The sequence below is a fragment of the Zosterops lateralis genome (assembly GCF_965231275.1).
Source record: "Zosterops lateralis genome assembly, chromosome: 7".
In the NCBI taxonomy this organism is placed as follows: Eukaryota; Metazoa; Chordata; class Aves; order Passeriformes; family Zosteropidae; genus Zosterops; species Zosterops lateralis.
In genome coordinates, this window is record NC_139767.1 from 28,942,206 (window position 1) to 28,959,784 (window position 17,579).

Genomic DNA, 17,579 nt, shown 5'->3' on the forward strand with positions numbered 1-17,579 from the left:
AATGCTCTCCCTGGCAGGCTGAGAACTTGGGAATCACACACATCACCTGGGCTTCATTCATATGAGGAGGACAAAAATATGGAAATGTCTCCAGTGAAGTTCTAATGAGATGAAAAGTAGAACCTGCTAGCTGAATTGCAGCAGTTAATAATAGAACAGCCATAGGGTTTCTTCTCTTTGATGGGGAGAAACCCATTGTATACACTTTAGTTTATGTATTTGGCATTTATTTTTTGATAATGTTGCACAAATAAGATCATGTTGCAGAAAGTCCTGACTGGATTTTACTCCCTGACTTCCCAGTACTTCCCAATGGTTGTGGGTGCTCCTTTACTATATAGAAACCATGGCTACTTTTGGAAAATGGAAAAAGTGTGTCTCCTGTTTTGTCTGTTGCCACATGATGAGTTAGTAATTGCTATTCTGTTGCCCTTATTGCATCCCAGTGCACTTGGTTGCCCCATGTGGTACAGCCATTGCTAGTCCTGGGACAGCTCAACAGCTTTGAAATCTTGGATCCCCTGCAAAATAACATTCCAGGCTGTGAAGTTCCATAAGGGGGTGAAGCCTGGGAGCCAGACCTGCTGGGAACCCATTAGCAAACATCACCCTGAGGAACCAGTAGGTGGTTTCTGCTGGAGATTATTATCTTTTGCATTGGAAGGTTGTAAGTTAAACATGGAAATTTAAAGTCTCTGTGTACAGGAAAGGGCAAGTACAGTCTATGTGAGAGTTTTGAGCAAAGATCTCTTGTTCACTTGCACAAGAAAACATTGAAGTGAACATTTAGGAAAGTGATGGGCTATGGCCCCTGATGATAAGGGACTGGATTCAGTGACCATGGAGGTGTCTTCATCTGGCACATCCCCAGCTACAGCTAAATCTTCTGAGGACACTTTTTCATGTACTTGAAGCTTGCTGACAATTACAAATACAGACTGTAGCAGCCAAGGTTTTTTTCTCTTCCCTTCATAAGGCACATGCAGATTTGGTGAGCAGAGGTTTCTCACTTCCTCAAGATACATGGTACAGCTATAACCTCTCTGAAAACACATTACAGCTCAGTCAACACTTAAGACCTTCCTTGAGGTCGTGTAGGAAACCAGTGACCAACTGAGCATCAGATCATCAGCAGTTACAGCTTCCAGATTCATATTGACCAGTTGATTTCAGCCTTTTTGTAGGCCTGCATGTCATGGGGAGCACATCATGCACATACCCCAGATCACCTTTTTCCTGGGTGCTGGATGATTGTGGCCAGAGCTGCAGTTCCTGCTCCCATGTCCCTGCTCATCAATTGCACTCCTGAATCCAATTTGTCCATGCTGAGCACCCCTGATAACAAGGCTCCAGCTCTCCCCTGCCACAGGAGCGTGATCCAAGGCAGGCCATGGGAAGTGTTGCACAACCAGTATAATTTCACCGCATGCTGAATAAATACACTTTGGAGAACTCTTTTGAAGAGATGTTGCCTAATTAATCCTGCAGGGGGTATAATATGTATATTTTTGAAATCCAGTTTTAGCATCATGCAATTAGCTTTTATGGCCTAGGGATTCTGATTTGAGACATTCTTTAGTTACTAATGATAATCTGTTTTAATTAGAAATGCAAATGTATTTTAGATCCAAATGTGTCTGAGTGGTACAATGTAAAATGATGATTCACAGTGAATACCATTGAAGTGCCTCAAGTCTGGTATTCTTTGTACCTTCTGCAGTTTGAACTCTGAGGATCAACACAATGTTCAAACATCACTCTCAGCTGAAGCATGTGGGGGCTGAATAGATTTCACTAGGAAATGGAATAAATATTAATCAACAGGGATTCTTTCTAGGACGGCAGAAGGAAAATCATAGCTTTAGGCAAGAAGGAGGCAAATGCTTTGAATGTTAGTGGTAACTTCAGCTCCACAGTAGCAGAACACAGCTCCTGCCAGGGCACAGGTGCTGAACAGAGAGCAACATCTTAGTTGACTTTGTCTTATCATCAGAGAAATTACCCAAGCTGGAGCATTCCAAACTGCTCATGGCAGGGCAGTAGCTGCTCAGAGCTGTGTTGCTGTAAAATTTGATCTGGCAGTGTGTTTAAGACTACAGCAAGACAAGCTCCAGACAAACATTGAAAAGCTGATGCTTGCTGAATATTCACTGCAGTGACTTGTCCTGGAGATACTAAACTATCAGGCAGATGTGATCAGACATCTTAAAATGCAGTAACAGGTCACCTGTATTTGACAAAGCCTTTGTAGAATCAAAGAACCTTTGCTACTTGCCATTGTGTTCAAGTGTTTCTTTTTCCTGATTCCTTTGAAAGATGGAGCCAAAAGAAAGGAACCACTTGGCAATAGACAAGATGGCTTCTTTAATGGAAGTTTATTAGACATGTTGCTTGGTAGAGCATTTTTACAGCTGTTTGCAATGAGACTTGATGATGCAGAAGGGAATGAAACAGTTTATGTGGGGCACCTCTCTACATCTCTGCAAAGCTGGATGTAGATTTTTTTTTTTCCATAAGGCGGCTGCTGGTAAGGAGCAGTGATGTAAGCACCATAAAAGCTGTGGGTGGCTCTGCATGGCCCTTCAGATGTCACAATCAATCAGTTTCTTAGGACCAGCCTCACTGGGAAGGCTGGTGTCTGGGTCAAGGCACTGGCACAGCTTCAGAGTGCTGAGACCTCGGCAGGGTGCTGCAGAGAGCGAGCTCTCCTGTTCCCATGTAGCAGATGCTCTCTGAGACTTCAAGTTCCTGTCCATCCTTCCTGCTGACGCAGATAGAGTGTAGTGGTGACTTTGTCACCTGAAATTTGATAAACTTGTTGACTGGTATCACGGGGAAGCTTCCTGACAGAGCTGCTCCCTGCCGAGCTGTCAAATGAAAAACTAAGACACAGATCGCGTGAGCCTGTTATATGGGACAGCAAGTGGTGTTCTGGTTTTCCTACTTAAGCTGAATGAATTAAAGCTTTCCACAAACCTAACTGATAGTCTTGAGTGTTCAGTTAAAAGTCTCTGAGCTGCTTAGCCATTTCCCTGTGCTGTGTTCAAAGAGCAAACTGTCACAAGCACCAGCAGTTCTTATCTGTGTGTTTTATTTCCAAACCGCTGTTTGCGTTAACTTCATTCATCACTTAATTCATCTCAATCAGTACCTTTGCTGTGAGCTTGTATTTTCTGCTGGCATTTCTGGAGGACGAGGGCTTGGAGGAAGCTGCTTTGGGCACCAGCCCTGGGGGCTGCAGTGTGTCTTTTGTCAACACCCCAACCTCGTTGTTCTTGGTGGTTACGTGGTGTCCACCCCTGCCCTGCACCACTTGCAACTTATCCTTATTCCGTTCTTTTCTTTTCAGGGGCTGTCAGAGCCTGAATAATTTAACAGTGAACAAATGAGAGACGTTCATGGAGGACTCTGTTCTTACCTAGGCACAAATTGACAAGCATGTAGATTGCCTTGGGTTTCCACTGCACCTACCACAACTTTACTAAGAGAAAATTCCCCTTTCCTAGACATCTGTGTCACTCTTGCTTAGTAAAGTTATTCAAGATCAGCGCCTTTGGAATTGGTTGGTAAATGGACAAAGACTTTCTCTTTGCCCGGAGCTCCTCACAGCCTCCAAGTACCAAAGAGAACTCCACAGCACTAGAAAGCAAGAGGCAGCTGCTGAATGTTGGAAGCGACTGCATTTGGCAAAAGAAGCTGACGCTAAGATGCACACAGTTGTGTTTGTTTGTTCTGCTTGTTTTCTGTGCTTTCCGAGCCCTCTGTGTGCCTGGAAAGTTTAATGACCGGTCCCTTCTTTCTCAACATGCAGTTTTTCTTCCTATCCCAAAAAGCTTTGGGTTCTGTTCTTGCTTTTTTTTTTTTTTATTTTTCCAATTCCAAGTTTGTCACTGATACTCTTCTGTTGTTTCCGTGGAGAATTGTTTGGGTACATAGCCACAGCTTCCTTTGAGATAGGGAGACCTAAATATGATACTCAAATATCATTGTCTTCCCTCTCTCCCCCTATTTAGCAGAGTAGTCCACCTTGTCACAGAGGTTGCTGACTTCAAGTAAAAGGCAGAGCTGACTTTAGCAATGATGTCATTTAACTGAGAAATTACTTCAAAATTCCTACAGTAGCTCAGTTTGGAAGCTGCTGAAGGAAGCTGACCCTTGACACTTCACAAAAGAATAAGGCTTGTGTTTTACTAACAGCTGCTTGGAAACCATGTGTAATAAAGTTTGTTTTTGTGCCCAACATCCAGGATAAAAGATGGCATTTGCCGACTCTGGTACCCTTACGCTCCCAGAAGAGCAGAACTGCTTTGATCAAAGTTAAAAAGTCTGCTTCTATGTGGGTGTCTAAGCATTTCACAGTTCCTTATGCTAAAAGTAACAGTGTACTTGCAAAGGCCAGCAAAAGCTGCTCTCGTTCAGCTTCAAACATGACATTTTCCTCCTTGTCATCCCATAAAGCTTTTCATAAAGTTTCAGGGTTAAAACTTTTTTTATGGAACATGCAAAAATCTCCCATCAAAATATATCAAGGGGGATTTTTGCTTTGTGTTTGAGGCTTTGTTATTTTTGCTGCTAGCGACACTTATTCTGGAAACTTCAGGGCTGGAGATTATTTTATTTTTGTCACAGAATGAGGACAGTGTAAATACAAAATGTAAAGTAGAACTGAGAGAAGTGCTTCAAAAAGTTGTTTCACTACATTGAAATAAATGTTGATTTGTTCAAAAAAAAAAAAAAAAAGCATGCCCTTTCTGGATCTTGTTAGTCTTGACTTTTTATTTCCTTTCTTTGCTAAAGAAATGCATGCCTCTTGACTTCAGAACTCTGCTCACTCAGCTGTGAGGCATTACAGGAAGGCTGCTCCGACATGCACCCCCAGCAGATGTGTTGGACTTGCTGTCACAGTGCTTGGGGCTGATCTGGGACCTGTGCTGGGCACAAACTCAAGGCAAGGGAATGGGTAAATGAAATCAAGTGCACAGAGATACTGCCTCCAACTCTGTCTGGCCTCCAACTCTGCTGAGTGGAGCAATCATTTTGTGAGCTTTTCCACACCTTTTTATTGAGTAAAAGTCTATTCTAAAAAAATGTTGCTTCAAGTGTCCCCTGAAAGTATGATACTGCTCTGCCTTGACTCCTGTCTCACAGTATTTTAGGATAGGAGTATCTCCCCAACAGGTTGGTGGATTCACTCTGCATATTTGTTCTCTTATTATTTTTATTGTGAATTCACAGCAGCTTATGTGGGGGCTCACATGGGACTCTGAAGCAGGATGAATTAGGCTGGTACATGAAGACAAAAATGTTCAAACCTCCACCAAAGAAGTTGTATATACCCATAACAGTTGTAAGCTGTTCTGTGGAAACCCATTGCAGAGCAGGATGCTCAGAGGGGAGGACCTCAGGTGTTTCAGCTGCTCTTCAAGCACTTGGTGCCACAGGGCTGAGATGAACACTTTCCTGAGGGTCTCTTTGGAGGCACAAACATGTTCTGCCTTCATGTGCAGCAGCTCCTGAGTTAAATGCTCATCTGTAGGAAATGAGACCCTGCCCTATATTCACCTGAGGACTCATCTTGCTCTTTTCCCCTTGCCCTCCCTATGGTCCCCTCTGATAAAAGCCTAGGTCCACATGAAGCAGCAGATACAATAGAGAACTTCTGCATTTGTTCCTCTCACTAGGCACTCTCGGGCAGTACTGAAGTTGTGTTTTATTTCAGCAGGCTCTCTCTCTCTCTCTCTCTGTGCCTTCCCTTTGTGCTGTTTCTCTCCCTGGAGACCCAGCTCACTCATTCAGCACGCTCTCAGGATTTCAGTAACTTTTCTTGCAAGGTCTCTGGAGACCATGCGCCTCTCTGCTGTTTCTCCAGGCTTTTGGTTTTATCTCACTCTTTGAAACTTTCCCAGAGCTGCAGTGACTTTTCTCTGACCTCCAGGAACTGCAGCTCTTGAGCCCTGACACTCTGACTGGCACAACGAAGACCTGGAAACTACTTTGGGATGTCAGCTTTCCCAGCACATGTTGGATGGAAGCTGCATCTGAGCAACACCAGCTAAAAATAAAAGCTATTCAACTGAAGCTAATGGCAGGTTGCCACAAGTTATTGCTCATTAAAGTGAATTGACAGATGCTTAACTTCAGCTAATCATTCCCTGCTGCGAGATCGGCCTGGTATGAAGTGTACTCAAATGTGGGAAGGGGATTCACAATAACTAAATTTAGCTGAGGGTATAATTTCCTCGGACTCCCTCTGTAGTTAATGGAAAGAGAGAGGCTCCTGCGGGCTGTGTCCCACTTGCATCGCCCTTGGGCAGAGTGTGCTCAGCTCCTCGACTGCCGAGAGCAGGAGATGAAGCTGCTGCCTGCCACAAAAATGAGTGGCTCCAAGTGACAGTGTTTACTCACCCCAGCTGAGTGAGTGCTTGTTTTCCTCACATCAGGTTTCAACCTGGAAGTAATGATCAGAAAGCTGAATATTGAAGCCAACAGATTGGTGACAGTTTCCCAAAGGCAAAACCCATATGCAAAATCCCTCTGGAGCATCCCCTGCTTTGCAGTGTGGTTAAAGGGAATTCTGCAGATCATTCTCTGTCTCAAAGCAGCTCTTCTTTCATATTTCCAAGAAATGCCAGCTATTCAATAGCAAAACAGTGTGTTCTAGATGTTGTATGATTAATTTAGATTCTAGTCCTTTTTTTCCCCTCTTCTTTTTGGAAGTTAGTCATGTTTGCATGCTTGGCAGTGAAACAGAAAGTCAGATTTTGGGGTTTTACATTACAGTAATCAGAATGTTTGTCCAATATGTCTGCTGCTTCCTCTATTGGACTATAAACTTTTTTTATAAAATATTTAACTCCATACCATTATTCTTAGTTTGGACAGAAGTCATTTCATCCATGTAAATGGATTTGTGAGAATCCTGCCAGATTGATTCGTACCTTTTGATGTTACTTCCAGCTTGAAGCTTCAAATGATATTCCCAAGACACAAACAGAAAATTCAATTGAACCTTTTCAATTTTCTCATTTCCAGAAGATTATGAAGTTAGGGAGCTCATTTGAATCTCTGAACAAAATTTGCATTTAGATTTCAATGGCATAGTTTGAGCATGTCTTTACCCTCTGGTGTAAAATTCTCTCCTACACGGTCCCATGTCATTTTTAGCTCGAGCTGGAGCACAGGGCAGGTCTGTGGTTGGACACGTGTGGAGCAGCTGAGCAGAGCTGGGAGTGGATGGGGAGCCATGGGAGTCTCCAGGGCACATTTTGCAATTCCATTGCGAAAGTTTGATGTACTTCTAATCTAAAGGGCTTTTCAAGCCAGTTGTCCTCTGTCTTTGTCTGACATGGGCGCTGAAAATTTCCTTGTGTTCACTTACATTCTTCACTAGAGTTGTTTTCAAAGGCTGTGTCTGAGGAGACAACTTATCTGTTGACATCAGAAGTTGTAAGATACATTATTTACACTGTTAACACCTAGTGTTTTCACTAGAGGAATAGCTCATTTGTATTATCCAAATGCTATTGCCTCCCAAACTTTTGCAAATCCATGCCAGGTTTTACAGGCAGAATGGGCTCCAACACTAAAACCAAGATCGGTACTGTCATTTGCCTAAGCCACAAAGTTTTGTAACCCTGACTCGTGCCAATAAAAATGTTTTACTGAGCATGTTTTGAACATTTAATACAAAAGCACAGAAGAGACCAAAGGAGCAGTGTTCATACCTCATTCTGCCATCTTTGCATCCATCAGGTAGAGCTTTGGTCCCTAATCCCTTGCACAGATCCAAGGGGGCTCTCAAAGCAGCATTTCCCAAGGGAGAGTATAAAGCTTCAAGAGGCTGAGAACTGTGAACTGGAACCTGCAGCCTGGATGATCATGGGAGTGCTCTTGGAAAGGGGCAGGAGAAGGTGCATTTTGATGGTTTAGATGGTTCTTGTTTGTTTAGTGTGAAATACTAACACAGAGGCTTTGTTTGTGCACAGGATGAGTCTAGACGATTCCTGCTTTCCAAGATTTTTTAGGATGGAAATTCCCATTTTTAGATTCTTTAGGAAATTTTCTCGAGTATAGACTGAGTCAGTCTTTTACCCATATCTGATTAAATTCTGTCTTTGTCACAAGTGTTTTTTTTACAGGAACCACTGAATGTGGAAAATGGGCTCTGTTTAGCACAGCAGAGCTGATTTATGTGCTCATCAGTCAGATTGTCATTATTGGCTTTCATTCACGAGTGGAATTATCTCTGTAAAATAAAAATTGTTGATTTAAATGCTAGTAGGACTTCAGAGTTCCCATTCTGGCTCATTTTCTTTGACTTCTGTCGAAAAATCCTTTTGTCTCAGGCTGTTTTTCTGGGATGTAAATGGCTCCATAGATAAATCAGAATAGGATTCACCTCTCTTAAAGCAAGACTGTGCCCTGCTCTAGTCTCCTGTTTTTATAGCTGTATTCTGTATTATCCTCTGGCTATGGACACATATTTCTTTCCTATCCTTTATACATTATTATGTATCAAATAGAGTAGACTGATATTTTCTTCTGAGTTGCTCTGAGAAGCCTTTTCCTTTCCATTAGAGATCTGAGGTCCTACAAAGGAGTCTGGTGCTGCCTGAGCCTGATCAGACAAACCTCTCCTCCCATGTGTGCTCTGGGGAACAGGGAGGTAAAACTAAAATACCTTTTATTTATGTTCCAACAAGAATTCCTATTGACTCAAATGAGAATCTTACTGTGCTTCTTAAACCAGGGCTATGAGATTTTCGTTTTTCTTTTCACCCGAGGTTGCACAGAACTGGAACCTTCTATTTTTCAAGTACAAGAGCTGTGCTTTTCCAGATGTCTGTTCATTTGACCAACAACAACAAACATTTCATGGCTGCAGCAGTGCAAAAGCTCTGAATGTTAAAGCCCTTTGGTCTGGCTGAGTATCTCTCACAGTCCTCTTGCCAGAAGTTTCTTGGAGGTTTGCTTAGGAGTGTTTTGGAAACCATCATTTCTTCTGTCTGAATGAATGGTTTGGCCAGGAAATCAATCTAGCCACACGAGTCTGCTGACCTCCCTACACCCGTTTTGCTTCACCAAATACCTTTTTTTAGATGTGTGTCCTGGGACACTGGTGGGAGGACAGCTCCTCATGGCAGACCTGTGGCAGTGTGGGGACAGCCACTGCTCTGCTGGTGCTGGCGGGCGGCAGCAGCTGCCTCGATTATCACGCAATGGGCTGCTGCCTCTTTCCCAAAAGCTCTCTGGCTTTTCTTAAACAAACTGTGTTTCCAGAGAGCTCTACTAATGCAGTTTGCAAAGCACATATGTGCTAGTGCTTTGCAAGAAAAGAGCACGGTAACGTGTCCTCCTCTTCCGCTCCATCCACCTGGTGTCTGGGTCTGGGGCCAGTATCAAGTGTCATGATTAATGTGTTTGTAGCCGTATGCGCCGCATAAGCGGAGCTCACGTGGCTGAGGAGGTTGTCTGCAAGGTCTTTCCTGGCAGATTTTTTTGTGTTTCATGTTTCTTTCTTTCATTTTGTGAGCTCTGCTCTTCCTTGAGCTCCAGTCCTGCCTCTGCAGCCATGTCGATGTGACCTGCTTTATGTGCAAAGGAGATCATTCTCAGCAGGGCTGGCAAACTGCAAACGTGACTTGCTCATAAGTGTACCCAAATTTGCAGTTCCTTTGTAAAAGGAAAAAAAAAGGTTATGAATACTGTGTGTGGATTCTCAGTGTGGCTTTTGGATAAGGCATGTTTGGTAGCAGTGGGAATTGGGATGGTGAGATGGAAGTGCTTTGTACCAGTGTAGGGTGTGGGCAGAGATAAGTTACCCAATGCTCTCATGGTGTCTGGGGAGAAGGGAAATTCATGCCAGCCCTTCTCTTGCACCTCTCTGCCTGTTTCTCAGCCAGCAGAGACTGCCTTACCAGGCACAATAAGGCCATGTTTCCAGTCTTGGGTTGCATGGGCTGGGCAAAGCGTGGGGTCTGTCCCAGATGCCTCACCATGCTCAGCCAGGCCAGTTCAGCAAACAAGGAGAAAGAAGGGGACTTCATATCTGACAGGGTTACATGGCATGACCAACATGTAGTAACCCTTTGGTAAACAGCCTTTTCATCACCAAAGGCATGACCTTGAACAGGAAAATCCAGAGCCTTTTTCAGGTGGGATCGTTGGACAGTGTTAACAGCCTCCCTCTGGAAACCTGGGGGTTGGCTTTTGTTATGGCTGGTGGCTCTGTAGCTGGTGATGTTCAGTCTGCAGAGGGTTCCTGGCTATGGGTGTCAAAATTATTACAAGCAGGCAGGGTGGGCTGTGGGCCAGCTTGGGACTGGGACTGTTTCTGCCCTTGTGCTGCCTTCCTGGGAGTGACAGGATTACTGACCATCACTTCCCCAGGAGAGGTGCTGTGTGTCTGTCCGTGCCCCAGCTGTGGCTATGCTGCTGGGGAAAGGAGAGGGAGGTAGCAAGGCTGGGGCCTTCTATCCCTGGTAAAACCTGGGGTGCTTCCTGCTGGGGAGAGAGGTCCCTGCCCCTTCACAAGCATCAGGGTTCCTGGATTTGGCCCTGCCTTGAGCCTGCTGGGCTGAGATAGGATTGCCCTCACAGTGCTAAACCCTTGGGGGTTGTCTGAGGCTTCGTTAGCCTCCTACCAGCTCCCTTCCCCTACCAAAAGATAAATTGGCAAAGTGCTGTGGACTGGAGGTGGGAATTGGACTGTGTTACTTACAAGGTAGAATAAACCCTCTCTGTACATCAGCTGATATGTGGTGAGATCAGCTCATCTTTGGCTCTCCTCAACCTCCCACTGAGCCCAGCAAAGGCAATGAGTTTGTGATACAGCTGCTCTCCCCCCAAATCATCCCTTGGGAGTGGCAGCCCCTCAGAGCAATCGCTCACAGCATTTCTCCTTCTGTCTGCAGCCCAGATCCCTTTGCTGCAGTAATTCCCAAAGTTAATCCTCCTGCAGCAGCAATAGGAGCACAAGCAGCTATGGGGACTGTTGGCAAAGCCCCTTGGCCAAGAACCCTCAAGCTTCCCCCATTGTCTGTGGGGCTTTCAGGGCTGCCAGGGGCAGGAGGGCACTCGGAAAATCAAACCCACCATGGTGAAACCCTGAATTTTGCTGACGCAAGACACACTGATAAACTCGCAGAGAGCATCACGTGGAGCCTGCAGGGAGAACCATCCAAAGCCTATTGAGTGGAAGATAAGCTGGCCTCTGACAAACATTATCTTGCACTAGTTGATTTAGCACTACTTCACGTACATGAAATAACATCAGCAGGAGCTGGCTAAGCCCAGGCCTTTTGGAGATAAGACTGCTACTTTGCCCTTATGGAGGAATGCCAGAAAATCCCCAGCAGCTCCACCTGGGATCAGCTCCACCTGGAACCTGTCCTCCTCCCAGTTCCTCTTGCACTCACTCCTGTTATTAAAAAACAGATGATTAAGATTTTCTTCCTGTCTGGGAAATGAACTTTGACTTCCTCTAGCTGGTTAAAATTATGTCTGTATGTTCTAAAATTTAACCTTTGACCCCAGGTATGTAATAACTTATTGGTTCAACTTCTGACTGATGCTGTGTATGGCTATAAAACATTTTGACTCTCATGGTCTGCACTGTGCAAGCTGGCAGACAAGGCAGGATGCAATCTCTGCTCTGTACACAGACAGCTGCAAGCAGCAGCTCTGCCCAGAGGGGATATGATCTCTTCATGCAGGTGGCAGGAGCTGGCTTCTTAAACAATAGAGGTAATGATTCTCTACAAGAGTAGCTCTCCCTCAGGTATTTATTGCTGAACTGAGGATATCTGGATGCACCAGTCTATTTTCATGTGTTGTACTTAGATTTTTGGTTTCTGCTGGAACAGATAAAAGATTCAGACATAACAATGTAAAAATATTTAATCACATCAGTTGTCTCTTTTCTGATGTACAGCCTAAGTTGTTTCTTATAGGAGTGTGACAGTGTCTGAATTTTGTGAAAAAAATCTTCACTTAAACTGTGTGGTATTAAACATCTCAGTCCCTGATAGGGAGGGGAGAGGAGGGAGTTGCCTTGCCATGGTTTCAGAAAGTTGAAAGCAGGGCACTTGTTCCTGAAGGGCAATTGGGAAATCTTTGAGCAACTTGTTTGTTTTGGTTTTAAATCCTTACTGACATTGGCACATCCTTGCTCTGTTGCATTTGGGGGGAGTAAGGAAGGTTGCAGCCCTTTCCAAGGTGCCAGTCTGAACATGTGTATCAGTAACTGAGGTTGCATTCAGTTCAGCAGAACCTCCTGCTTCCATATAATGAAACTATTTTTTAGTTTTAAACCTTATTGAGAGTTTACTTTGGTTTGAACAGTTTGTCATCTTTTGTAATTGTTCATTCCAGTTTCTGTGTTCTAGCGAACATGTGAACTCTTCTGACAGATTGCTTTCAGAGGCAAAGGAGATAATTTTAAGGTGCTTCAAAGTTAATAAGTAGTCTAACTAAATTATGTCATTGGGGTCTGGAAACAGCTGAGAAACAATTATGGAACCTGAAAATGTGTTGGTGGCTGTCAGGTCTCCTGTAATAATCTACTTTTTGTGCTTATTTTCTGCCTGGCAATTCACAATGAAATTGTGGGAAGAAGCTGAGAAATTCAGCACTTAGCATGAAAATCAGGCTTCCATTAAAAAAACCTGAATAAAAACCTGCGTATAAAAAACTTGACTGTCTGTGATCTCCCATGAGGACAGATACTCTGGTAGGAAATTAGAGAGGTATGTGAGATTGTGGGAAATACCCATTGCAGGGCATATTCCTCTCTCTGGTGTGCAATAAAGTTTGCATAAAGTCCATAGGTCACAAACCCTTTCCCTGAGGCAGGCAGTGTTCTCATGCTCAATGCTGCGGGCCTGACGTGCCTCAGGAGCAGAGGAGGTCTGGAATGAAGTCTCACCTGCGCCGTTTTCTTGCAGATGCGTATTCAGTCTCTTCCAATGACAACGGGGGCAAGTCTGACTCAGTGGCCAACTTACAACCTCAGCCATCCCTCAACTCCATCCAGAGCTCTCCGGGCCCCAAGCGCTCCACCAACACCCTGAAGAAATGGTTGACCAGCCCCGTGCGCCGCCTCAACAGCGGGAAGACCGAGAGCCACATCAAGAAACAGAAGAAGGTGCGGGATGGCAGGAAGAGCTTTGACCTGGGCTCACCAAAGACTGGAGATGAGACCACTCCTCAAGGAGACAGCGCAGATGAGGTGTGTGCTGGTGGTTTTGGTGTTAGCTACGGGAAATACCGTATGTCTCGGATAGTTTCCTCCACAGGGTGTGAGTCATGCTTGAGTAAGTGCAGTTCCCTTATAGTCCGGAGGGAACAGCGGATCATACTTTAAATTGCATTATTGCCAACAGCTTTGTCATCTGAGGAGCAAAGGAATATATAAGGAACAGTGTTTCACCATTTGCATATATTATTATCATTTTAGTAGGTTTTTTAATAGCCTATTAGAAAGCTGCCAGGGACAGAAATGAAGTTATTCTTGAGCAGCTGTTATCACTTTTTGCTGAGGTTCATATCACTTTTATGCTACTATGGCAGTGTAATTCCTTAATGAAAGAAAATACTCAGAGAAATAGCCATGTTTCTGTTAAATCTGCTTTGTAGCTGTACCTGCAGTTTTTCTGCAGGCATGTTCTCCACCACAATGGCACTTTCCTGATAAAGTGTATGAGGAATTAAAAACCAAAAATGCAGAAGATACTAACTGAACGCAAATAGAGGAACACATTTTTAAAACTGTACATCAAACAATTCTTATTTAAATGAAAAAACTGCTATTCTTTCAGCACACAGACAGATGTAGCTGCTTTAGCTGCATGAATGACCCATAAACTGTATTTCTGTAAGCATTAGAATGCACCAGGATTAACCAGCAAGACCTTATGTTCTTTACTGCTTCTCTTCCATTACCTGCAATTCCCTCCATCCAACGCAATATTGAACTGAAAAGAATCCTGTCCCTGTTTCTAATCATATTTAACTTTTCTTCAGAAGAGCAAGAAGGGCTGGGGAGAAGATGAACCAGATGAAGAGTCTCACACACCTCTTCCTCCTCCTATGAAGATTTTTGACAATGACCCAACCCAAGATGATATGGTAAGGCCTCCCTTACGATATAATTTTTCTGAGTGCATTTCTCACGTAGCTGTATCACAGTGGTTTCGTAGTGGTCTTCTAGTATCAAAGGCCTAGACTTGTGGTTATAAGAGTCTCCTGTGTGCAAATCATAATCTAATACCTTTCTTCAAGTGAATTTACACTTGTGTTAGATAAGCAATTTAGCCTTGGCATCCCATTTCATGACAGGTCGATGATGTGCCTGTGCTATGTGTGGTCAGAAACTCCCTTCAGATCAATAATGTGTGTTCGCTACATCTGTTTGGGAGGTGCTGTTGGTGTCTGACTGTAGCAGTAGGAACAGTGTTTGGTGGCACCGTGCTGGTGGTGATAGTTCTCTGACATTAGGTCAGGATATGCTGTGGTAATTGGCCCTGTGGCTTGCAGAGTCCTGTGTTGGACTCGGGGTGAGAACCTGTGAATATGGCAGAGACAGTGTTTGCATTCACAGCCAGTCCTGTCTGTACATGTCTGTACATGTCCCTCCACCCTTTCCTGGTGCTGTCATCTCCCTTGTAGAAAACCATCCTCCTGTTCTGCAGTTTCCTGCTTTCCTGCTGGCATCTGTTTTTAGCACTGCCACTTCTGGATCGCTGTCCTCTGATTGTAATTGCTGCAGGCAAAGAGTAGAGGATAGGGGAGATTAATAAATTGTCAGGAAAGAAAAACCAAAACAACCCAGAATGTTCTTGGGGAAGGTTCAGGCAGAAGTTTGGAAATACAGAGAGAGGAGGATGTAAATATTTCTGGGACTCAAGGAGCAGAGTGATGGAGTAAAGGATTTGGGGGCTTGCTGCTAATCTGTCAGGAAATGTTATGACATTGTGGTGGCAGCAGGAGCAGAAGGAAGCAGCTGGAGCTGTGGACTCCTGCCCTCGGAGTGCTGTGTGTGCTGATGGCTGTGTGGCGAGGGGCAGGGGCAAAAGGTCGGCAGAGCAGAGCCCTGGTGGATCCATGCCCAGGACAATTGCTACTGGCTTGTTCCCCACAGTGTTTAGCTAAATGTTTGGGGCTTAGTTTGCTTTCTGGTTTGGGGGAGATGGTTCTATTTTGGGGTTATTTTAAAAGACAAACAAAAGTGCTGCAGCTCGGGTCACTATTTTTGGTGTCCAACTTGCCATGTGATTTCAGTATTTCTTAAATACGTTTCTGACAGCATAAATGTGGAACTAAGCTGTTTTCTGCTTCAGATGTCTTGAGTTTTACAGAGTGTTTTGGCATCCTTTTCTTCACCCACTCCTAAAACAGAAGATTAGATAGAACAAGATGCATCTGAAACTCTCTTTTTCCTATTGTTTTTCTTGCCCAACTCAACTTTTTGTCAGGGGGGTAAAAAACTAAAGCCCATAGGATCCTGAATTTCCTGGCACAGGAGCAGCATATTAGCAATGTTTGAGCCATGCTGGAGCTGAAAGCTCTTTAATGGTGTTAATTTGGGCAGAGTGTCCTGCTCATGTCCTCCCTCTGTGCTTACAGGCGTGGGTTTAGGCTGGACCAGCAGCAGCAGAGTGGGGCAGTAGCTGTGGTAGGTAGGAGATATCTGCATGTGTGGGAGGTGACACTTTTTCCTGAGTCCATCTTCCAGGCAGCAGTAATTGTACCTCACTGCTCCTAGGGGCCCTCATAAAGAAAGACAAATTGCAAGATCTTTTTGCATTAGAAATACATAATTTGCTTCCTGAGGAATAGAAATACTATATTTCTATTTTCCCCACTCAAACCAGACTCTTGTCAATCACAGAAGTTTTATTTAACCCTGAAATTCTTGTAGGCTGCAAATGTTTTCATGCTTCCTTCAGAATCCTGCAGTTATTTACTTTTCAGAGCTATTGAGCAATTTCAGTTAAAATAAGTGAGAGCAACAGCTGTTTAATGCCTCCAAAAATTGGACTCCTGCTAGAATGGCTATGTTTGGCAGTTGTCACTCGGTGTATTTGTCCAGTATCTTTTCAAAGTCCTTGTTTTCAATCTGATTTTTGTTTTCCTAGACACGTCTGTCTGCATTGCAGGTGAAACAGGCAGGCTGAGCTTTTACATTAGTATGAGATTCCTGCATTACCAGCCTAATTCCTCAATTACCAGCCTGATTACCTGTAGTTTTTGTTGTTGTTGTAATTAGAACTGTTGATTAGATGTATTATTTGTGAAAGACAAGTTGATGAGTAGCAGTGTGTTCATGTTTCTGTTCTCTCACAAAGCTTCTGGTTAGGATTAATCTCCTTTGCCTTGTTTTTTTCTTCTCCTGGGGATGTGTCACTCAACAGGAGCAACTTCCCCAAAGGGCTGCTGAAAGAGGTGGCCAGCTGCCTAATTCCTGCCATCACATTTCCCCATCTCCCTCCCCAGCACTGTTAAATCTCAGATGCATATTTGCTGGCACCTGCACAGTGACTTCACTGAAATAGCTGCCCTCCACAAGACTTTCATTAAGCAGCTGAGGGATGAATAAGCTTTTTCATCATTTATAAAAATTTAGTCATGCTTTAGCCTGTGTCAGCCTGACAACAAAAGGAGATTGTCCAAGGGCTTGTACTTTTTGTTATTGCTTGTATTGCCTTCAGAAGAAATGTATGTACAGGTGAGCTAATAAATCCCAATTCCCATAGCTATCAAGTGGGTTTGGGTGTTCAAAACTGAGATTTCTTAGGACAGCAATCAAGGGGTGATATGTCCTTGTAGAGCAAAAAAACTTAAACTAAATCAGAGTTTTTCTGCCCTCCTGTGCCAGGTACGCAGGAGAGGTGAGACCTGTAGGGGTGTTTTGTCTCTAGTGGTTGCAGAGAGGGGACAGAAGAGTTACACATTTTAGATGACTGAAGTTGCATGAGTGGGAGGTGTAATTTAAGTTCATTTGGAGTTGCAATTGATCTGAGTGGAAAGGATGGGGGATGATTTGTTCCCCCCTGCCTCCCTCTATTGCCTGCAACTCCATGTCTACCTTGTGCTTAACTGCTTTTATTAAATATGCATGTATGGGGGAGGGGGTAATTTCTTACATCTGCAGTAAGAAAATCAATTTTCTGGAGCCTGTAAGACCATAAATGCCCTTAGGAGGAGGAACCAACTTTAAGAGTATTGTAACCTGTCTGTAAATGAACTTCAGTTCTTTGATGCTGTTGCCTGGTTCTAGTCTTGGAGCTGCTGCAGGGAGATGTGCAGCCAGAAGTGGATGGCAATTCCATGCTTGTCTGACACAGCAACTCACTCACCTGACCTGCATGTGTCCCTCTCACCCTCCAGCTCCCCTTCCGTGTTCCTTCTCCTGTCTTGGAAGCTTCTTCACTGACCTGGCTTGGTTTCCTACTCCCTTCTCATCCTGCTAACTTGCTTTTCCTTTGCCACCTGGTGTCTTGCAGTCCTCTTCTTTGCTAGCTGCTCGACAGAGCTCCTCCGATGTCCCAACTGCTGCGGATCTTGTCAGTGCAATAGAA

At 44.1% G+C, this 17,579-nt stretch overlaps 1 protein-coding gene across 6 annotated transcripts in view; it reads left to right on the forward strand.

Annotated features, from left to right (window-relative positions):
• The window catches only part of KALRN (kalirin RhoGEF kinase), a 473,348-nt gene that overhangs the window by 402,850 nt on the left and 52,919 nt on the right, over positions 1-17,579 (forward strand). For 4 of the 6 annotated variants that reach the window (XM_083865425.1, XM_083865422.1, XM_083865421.1 and 1 more), the window contains 2 exons: positions 12,945-13,228; positions 14,023-14,127. In XM_083865425.1, the coding sequence (XP_083721551.1) occupies positions 12,945-13,228; positions 14,023-14,127 (389 nt within the window). Of the gene's footprint in view, positions 1-3,349; positions 4,178-12,944; positions 13,229-14,022; positions 14,128-17,579 lie in introns of those variants that run through there. The other 2 variants (XM_083865420.1, XM_083865423.1) reach the window with 2 other exon arrangements.